The sequence below is a fragment of the Epinephelus moara genome, chromosome 24 (genome assembly GCF_006386435.1).
Source record: "Epinephelus moara isolate mb chromosome 24, YSFRI_EMoa_1.0, whole genome shotgun sequence".
In the NCBI taxonomy this organism is placed as follows: Eukaryota; Metazoa; Chordata; class Actinopteri; order Perciformes; family Serranidae; genus Epinephelus; species Epinephelus moara.
In genome coordinates, this window is record NC_065529.1 from 2370433 (window position 1) to 2379134 (window position 8702).

Genomic DNA, 8702 nt, shown 5'->3' on the forward strand with positions numbered 1-8702 from the left:
CTACACGGTTCATACTACATTTTTGAAAAAAGCCTTAAATGAAAGCTGAGAGTCTGCACTTTAAGCAGGTATTCATTGTTTCATTTAAAACCCATTGTGGTGGTGTACAGAGCCAAAATGACGACAACTGTATCATTGTCCAAATATTTATGGACCTGACTGTATCTGGAAGATCAACTACACTTCAGCTTCTCTCGGTTCTTGACAAGTGGTCTGCAGCTTTGGATAGAGGACAGTCTGTTGATTGCATATATATGGACTTCTAAAAAGCTTTTGATACAGTTCCCCATAAAAGACTACTGTCAAAACGAAAATCCTATTGTATAGATGACAGAGTTACAGACTGGATACAGGGCTTTTTAAGTAATAGGAAACAACAGGTGGTGGTAAATGGTGCCACTTCTGTCTGGAAACCGGTGACCTCTGGAGTTCCACAGGGATCTGTGTTGGGGCCTGTACCGTTTGTTGTTTATATAAATGATTTACCAGATATGTTACAATCTGAGGTGTATCTTTTTGCAGACGATACTAAAATATTTAGAATAATTACTAAGGACACCGACACAGCCCATCTTCAAGAAGATCTCCATAGGATGAGTAACTGGTGTGATGATTGGCTATTGAAATTAAATTCAGAAAAGTGTAAACATTTACACACTGGGAAATCTAACGACAATAAAATTAATTATACTATTGGAGAACTGGTGGTCCAGCATGTGGATGAGGAAAATGACAAAGGTGTAGTGGTCGACAGGTCACTTGAATTCCACACACACATATCAGAAAAAGTTAAAAAGGCAAACTCCACGCTGGCGATCATAAGAAGAACCTTTCAAAATTTATGTAGGGAAATATTTTTGCCATTATATAAATCCCTGGTGAGATCACATCTTAAATTTGCAAGCTCGGTCTGGTGTCCTTATAAATTAAAATATATAGAAAAGATTGAGAAGGTTCATAGGAGAGCTACTAAATTAGTCCCAGGTCTCAGAGAGATGTCATATGAAGAGAGGTTAAGAAAATTGCAACTACCAACTTTAGTATACAGGAGACATAGAGGAGACATGATCGAGGTTTATAAGCTTGTTCATGGAATATATGATACCACACTTGAGTCTGTTGTAAACTTTTGGTGTAGTCAGTACGAGTTAAGAGGGAACTCCCTAAAATTATTTTCACTAAGGTGTTTTTCTGAAAAGAGAAAAAACCTTTTTCACACTTGGTGCTGTAAAGGCATGGAATGAGCTCCCAGAGGATGTGATGCGGGCTCTTTCAGTTAACTCTTTTAAACACAGGCTGGATAGATTCTGGTCAACAAAGGCTGTTCTGTGTGATTATAGAGCTGATTTGTGGTTATGAACTAATGGGATTTAACTACGTGTATTTTGGTACTGTATTGTATGATTTTGTTTTGTGCGTGCGTGGAGTCTGGTGGAGAGGATTTATGTCCTGTACAGGGGCAATTCTAGGATCAGAGGTTTAGGGGTGCTGAGCACCCAGAGAGCTGCCCGGCCAGGCAAGATAAATTTTACTGTTTTGTACATTTTAACTCAATTTCATTCCCACATTTGTGAAAGAAAACACTTTTTGGGAAAGTCTGACTAAACCATCAAATCCGGGGGGGTGCTGTTTTTGTTGTTAAAATATTACGTTTCAACCAAGTATTGTATGGTTTTGACACTTTTCTAGCTTGTTAAAAAGGGACAATTTTCCGGTTGACCTATTACGTCACAGACCAAACAATCTACAAGCAAGTTATCTACGGTTAGTTAGCGGCAAACTGAAGAATAATTTCTAGGGATGCACCGAATATTCGGTAACCGAATATATTCGGCCGAATATTGCAAAAAAACACACATTCGGTATTAGGTGGAATAAGTTAAAAGCAAGGCCAAATAATAGCGGCGTGTTTTGATAACGCAATCAAACAGCGTCCGTGACGGGCAGAGTAAAATGTCGGCAGTGTGGTGATCCGCCCGTCACGGCACTCGCATTTGCGACTAAAAATAGTTTTGAGCGAGTAAAATAGGCTTAAATCATTCAGCACGCTGTGCGAGCAGCCTACAGATTTCAACCACCAGCAGAAACGAAAGGGGAATCCCATCGGTTGTGGGTTGAACGGGGGTCACAGACACAGACAGTAATGTTTTCCTGTCAAATACGGCGGCCATCGGCTTACCGCGATGGAGAAGTCGGCTCCAATAATATCCTCTTCTTGGCGTGTGGACTGCCCAGAAGTACCTGAACAGCCAAGCCAGCCGAACACAGGTATGTGATGTGTCAGAGGAGAAACGAGCCGTTCACATTACTCTTTCTGGCAGTAACGGCCCACAAACCTCACCACACTTTAGGGACTGTTCTTTACTTATGAAGGGACTGTCAGGGGAGGAGGGTGGCTGGTTGATTCTTATTTTATTTATTTATTTTATTTTGATCCCCCCCTATGTTAATCACTTATTGATGCTGTTTTTGAAGTATGAATAAGTCAATAAGTAATTTATTCCATTGAAATATCAGTGATGTATTATAGAAAAGTGATTTATCTTTTTATAAATGACAAAAGGCACGTCTGCCTCATTTTCGCTGTGGTATTGTGATACTACTCAGAACCATGATAATTTCATTGGTATCGTACAGTGGGTCCCAATATTGGTACCCTGACAACACTAATCTGGAGGGGGTTCATCTGCAAAAACTAATATTATTCGGCTTCGGCCACAAATTTTCATTTTGGTGCATCCCTAATAATTTCACAGCTCTGTACATTTCATCTGTCTAAAAATGCACGGCTGGGGCGTCGGTGGCTTAGTGGTAGAGCAGGCGCCCCATGTACAAGGCTGTTGCCGCAGCGGCCCGGGTTCGAATCCAGCCTGTGTCCCTTTGCTGCATGTCATCCCGCCCCTCTCTCTCTCCCCCTTTCACGCTTACCTGTCCTGTCCATTAAAGGCAAAATGCCTAAAAATATCTTTAAAAAAAAATGCACGGCTCTAGATGCATTTAATGCTGTACGACCTCCAGGTCAAAGCCCAAGGTGGAAACTGTGGAGCATGCTTAGAACGCCTCGGCCAGTGTGAGTCAGATTGACTCCACACTGCTGTGGAGCATGCATTAGGAATTCAACTCCCAATCACATTATCTGGCTGTGTTTAGTCCAACTTTGAGAAATTTGATTTAATAGGATTTCAGTCGGACTAACATGTTTACATGTATTTAAGAGTCCAGTTCTAGTTGGACTAACATGATAAATCAATTTTCTCTAATGTCATATAAACATACTGACTGTAACAAAGTATCATTGTTCCCCTGGGTCTAGACTAGGGTTGCAGCGGTATACCGGTTTTATGGTATACCATGATATGGGAGTTGATAGTTATTATACCATGTACATTTGCTTATTCATGATACTGAAAAAAAATGCAACTTGACGGAGGATCTCACCTTTAACTTATTTTCAAAGGGGAGACTTTGTACACATACTTATGTTAAAAAAATGTTTCAAGCTTGTATTATAGTAATAAAACATTTGTATAACCAATAGTAACCCTTTTTTTTCATTCCTTTAAGGGTCACTCTGACTGATAATAATAATTCTGTAATATTCTGCAGTACAATGAAACTGCAGTATTTCCTGAGATGGTTATCATACCATGAAAATCACATATCGTTGCAACCCTAGTCTGGACTAAATGAACAGAACTACAAGTGTTAAGGCACCCTCAGTGTTTAATAAGGGAATATTGCACAGTTTAAACAATTTCAAACAAGTTGCACCACATATAAGTTCTTAAAGTAGTTCTTAAGGGCAATCCATTCAGTATCATTGAAACATTTTATTCCTGTAAACCTCATGGTTGCACAGGAGAAACAGTAAGGGAATCAATTAATTATTAAGGATTCGAATGTTGTTGGGACATTTTGGTCTAGACAAAAGTGGTGGACTGACAGACAGACAGACAGACACTGCTATCCTCACAGCTGTTCTGTTACAAACATTACATAACACTGTATTTGCTGTTGTTGCTTCAGTAAAGAGTTAGTTAGTTAGTGAGCAAATATTGTGTTTCCTGTTAATCAGTGGTGTCGCTGACGATTCCATCTCTTTTTGCCTATCTAAACACTCCAAATGAGTTACCAGATGTCAGTTTGTTCTCACCCTGGGGGCTGTGTAATGTGTATTTTTAGCTTAGAGTCCTCATAGAGCGACTCTGTACTTCATGTGTCTCAATGAAGTTTTAGAAAAGTCCATGCATTTCAACTGTTGCAACATGAGCAATGCATGGATCATAAGGCAGTTTCTCTATATATCACTACAGTTTATACACAACCATGAGTTTAAAATGACACCACAGCTATTTCTCTCACAAGTTCATGCAAGTTAGAAATACAATAATAGTCTTCTTTTTTTTCCGCTTATCCCAGGGGGTCTGGGATTGTCCAACACAATGTATGCACGACTGGCTGAGATCACCTCATTAGACGGCTCTATTGCCGTAACACTGGCTGCACATCAAGCCATTGGACTGAAGGTAAAAATCACACAGTGTAACAGAGTTGTAAATGAAACTTTATGTTTTGTTAGAAAAACTCCTCTCCTCACCTGGCTCATCATCTGCATATATGTTCTGTGGAGAAAATGCAGTGACAGTTTTAGTTTATGATGACATGATTGGTGTTGTAACAGTGAGGAAGGTATTTGGCTGATTCCTTTGTGATTGGCTAACAGCTGTTTGGTGTTTTAGGGAATTCTGATAGCAGGAAATGAAGCCCAGAAGCAGAAATATCTTCCCAAACTGGCCTCAGGAGAACACATCGCAGCTTTCTGCCTCACAGAGCCTGGAAGGTAATCTCACTGAAAAATTATTTACATCTCATTTAGTGCAGTTGTGGCTGTGGCTTAGGAGGGAGAGCAGGTCGTCCAAACTGCTTCCAATGGCTGTGCCATCAGTGTATGAATGTGTGTGAATGGTTAACTGATGAGCAGGTGGCAACTTGTACAGAGCTTCAGCCACCAGTGTGTGTGTGTGTATGTGAATGGGTGAATGTAGCGCTGTAGTGTAAAAGCACTACTGAAGACTAGAAAGGTGCTAAGGTGTTAAGTGCTTTACCATTTAACAAGTCAATTTTTTTTCACAGTGAGCTACAGGTATGATAATACATTGGATTTATATAGCACTTTTTTGGATACTCAGAGACGCTTTAGAAAGAACAACGAAACAAATTAAAAAAACAATACAGAGATGAAATAATCCTTAAGCAGGGAAACGATGCAGAGAGAAGGAAGAACACCGTTTTTTAAAGGTTTTAGGCCGTTTTGAAGAGGTGTGTTTTAAGGGATTTCTCGAAGGTGGAGAGTGAGGAGGACTCTCTGATGTATTTAGGGAGTGAGTTCCAGAGGGTGGGAGCAGCAATGGAGAAAGCCCTTTCATGGGTTAGTGTGGGTCCTGGTCGGGAGAACATTCCTCAACATTCTTCATGAATTGAAGTAAATGAGGACCACGTTAAACAACAGCAATACCGTATCAAAACATCTGTATACAAACTCTCACACAACTCTTGCAGTATAATCCAAGTATCATTTATCCAGTTGTTTGTTCAGGACCTCACTAAAGTGATACAGTTTTTAACATTCCACGTACGAGCAGCAACCTGAGCGTGCCTGGGCACATGTGTGTGTGAGCTCCGCTTGAGCAGAATTCAAAAGCACATGTGTGCCCATGCACACTATTCAGCCATACTTGGGACTGTTTTTACTGACATGTTTTAAATCCTAATTTTTTAGCAAAAATGGATGTGTTTGTGAAGTACTTAACATACAACTGGATAATTTAGATTTGGATTACGCTGCATGAGTTGTGTGAGAGTTTTTGGTCTGTGGAGCGAAGCCACAGAAAAAAGACGTACAGTTGCAATCAAAATTATTCAACCCCCATTGCATATTAGGCTTATTGGCAAAATGTAAAATTTTTCAGCTGTTTGCAATAAACAAAGTAGACAAGAACAGTTGAAATAGTTTAATAAAACTAATATTACCATGGTTTTTATCCAAATTCAACACGAAATGCTACTTTTAACCGCTACTGCAGTCTCAAAATTATTCAACCCCCTGTTTCAAGCACACCTAGTGCAACTAATCAAGGGCTTCATTAGTTCAGGTGTGCTTGAGATAGAACACATAAATACCTGGACTGGCTAGGGGTTTGTTGAGAGTGACGTTTGATTGCATGTTAGAAATATGGCTAAGTCAAAAGAATTGTCCAGAAAGTTCAGAGAAGAAATCATTGCCTTGCACAAACAAGGAAAAGGATACAAAAAGATAGCAAAAGCTCTGAATGTTCCTAGAGATACAGTTGGAAGCATAGTTCGCAAGTTCAAAGTTAAAGGAACAGTGGCTACACTACCTGGACGTGGCAGAAAGAGGAAACTATCAGCGGCTGCCACCAGATTCCTGAGGAGGCAAGTGGTCAAAAACCCTCGAGTGACTGCAAAACACCTGCAGCAAGACTTGGTGGCAGCAGGCACTGAGGTTTCAGTTTGTACAATAAGGCGCATACTAAACACTGAAGGGCTCCATGCCCGGACTCCAAGACGTACACCACTACTGACCCAAAAGCACAAGAAAAGTCGGCTCCAATATGCTCAAAACCATATAAATAAGCCACAGAAGTTTTGGAATTCTGTTCTGTGGAGCGATGAAACAAAACTGGAACTTTTCGGGCCTATGGAACAGCGGTATGTCTGGAGGAAGAAGAATGAAGCATATGCTGAAAAGAACACCCTGCCTACAGTGAAGCATGGCGGTGGCTCAGTGATGCTCTGGGGCTGCTTTGCTGCCTCTGGCACTGGAAACCTGCAGCGTGTGGAGGGCACGATGGATTCAGTCAAGTATCAGGAAATCTTAGGTAAAAACGTCATGTTGTCTGTGAGGAAGCTGAAGCTTGGGCGTCATTGGACCTTCCAACAGGATAATGATCCCAAGCATACCTCAAAGTCCACCAAGGCTTGGTTTCAGAAGAAGAAATGGAAGATTCTAGAGTGGCCGTCACAGTCGCCTGACTTGAACCCCATAGAAAATCTCTGGTGGGATTTGAAGAAGGCGGTTGCAAAACGCACACCCAAGAATATTACTGAACTGGAGGCCATTGCCCATGAGGAATGGGCTGAGATTCCTCAGGAACGCTGTCTGAAGCTGGTGTCTGGCTATGCATCACGTTTGCAGCAGGTCATAACAGCAAAAGGGTGCTCTACTAAGTACTGAAGATGCTTGTCATGAAGGGGTTGAATAATTTTGAGACTGCAGTAGTCATTAAAGGTAGCATTTTGTGTTGAATTTGGATCAAAACCCTTGTAATATTGGTTTCATTGAACTACTTAAACAGTTCTTGTGTAATGTGTTTATTGCAAACAGCTGAGAAATTGTATATTTTGCCAGTAGGCCTAATATGCAATGGGGGTTGAATAATTTTGATTGCAACTGTAGCGAACATATGTGCGCGGGCATTTCATGAGAGAAGTTGTCAGTCTTGTCCAATGGCGGATTGGCAATGGGGACGTTCGGGACGAATCCCAATGGGCCAGTCACCAAGTGGGCCGATGGGGCTGGCCCGGTGAGACTAGTGAATGTCAAGCTAGTTGCTTGGTTCTAGCTGTCAGTGCTGCAATGCGCATCCCTCTCATGTTTGTTTGCTGTGAGATGTTCAGAGGGAATGTAGGTGTCAATCTTATGTTTTGATGCTTGAAGGAGGAGATAAGAGTGGCTTCTTCCAATATGAAAGAGGCTCTCGTTTTTCTTGAAATCTGATTGGCTCAGCCGCAGTCATCAGTCATTACTCATGGCAGACCAGGCTAGTTTGACCGTTAGACAGAAAACATGGATAAAAATGGTAAAAAAAGAAAGGGTGGCGTGGAAAAACTAGAATAAAAAAACTTAAATCTTTAAAAGAAGCGGCAGCAAAGTGCTCCAAAATAACTGACCTGTCTGGCCGCGGCGTTGGTCGACGGGCCGAGGCTGGTGTGGGACTTTTTTGTTGTAGTAATAAGTTGACTAAAAGTTGACTATAGGGCCTATTGCCCAATTTATAGCTCCATAGTTCATGGCTGTGAGCCATTAAGATATAAATTGGGCTTAAATACAAGAGCAGGGCTGGGCAGGACAGGGCAGGCAATTATTTTGTGCATAAAATTAGGATAGAGTCATATGCTCTTATTTTAAGTTAAATAATAAGGACATAGCCATTTGTGGCCAATTTATTATTGCATTTATTTTATAGTCTGGAACTGCTGATTTTCTTATGCAGTTGATTCTGAGGACAGTGTTTGTGTAGTGTGTACAAGCATATAGAGTATTATAGGTAGGAACATGTGGGCCGGTGCGTGGGCCGGTGCGCCTGAATGTCCCGGGCTGAATTTGTGTCCCAGTCCGCCCCTGGTCTCGTCTCTTATACAACATATGTGAACATGTAAAGATACTTTATTTGCACTTAAAGGACAACTTCGGTATTTTTCAACCTGGGCTCTATTTCCCCATGTGTATGTGTGCGTATGATTCATGGGTACCACTCGTTCTAAAATTGGTTCAGTATTGAGCCGCGAAACGAGCTAAAATGGTAATGGGGGCAAATGCGTCCCGTAGAAAAGTGCTTTTTTTCGCCACTGACCGGTTCAGATCGCCAGTGTTATCTCTGTAGATAGCATATTGTAGCGGC

The 8702-nt window shown here is 41.2% G+C and overlaps 1 protein-coding gene across 2 annotated transcripts in view; it reads left to right on the plus strand.

Moving 5' to 3' along the window:
- acad9 (acyl-CoA dehydrogenase family, member 9) overlaps positions 1-8702 on the plus strand; it is a 43142-nt gene that overhangs the window by 8092 nt on the left and 26348 nt on the right. Inside the window, exons 1-3 of one of the 2 annotated variants that reach the window (XM_050038783.1) lie at positions 1966-2268; positions 4420-4526; positions 4740-4840. In XM_050038783.1, coding sequence (XP_049894740.1) covers positions 2184-2268; positions 4420-4526; positions 4740-4840 — 293 coding nt within the window. In that variant the 5' untranslated portion in view covers positions 1966-2183. Of the gene's footprint in view, positions 1-1965; positions 2269-4419; positions 4527-4739; positions 4841-8702 lie in introns of those variants that run through there. The other variant, XM_050038782.1, reaches the window with a different exon arrangement.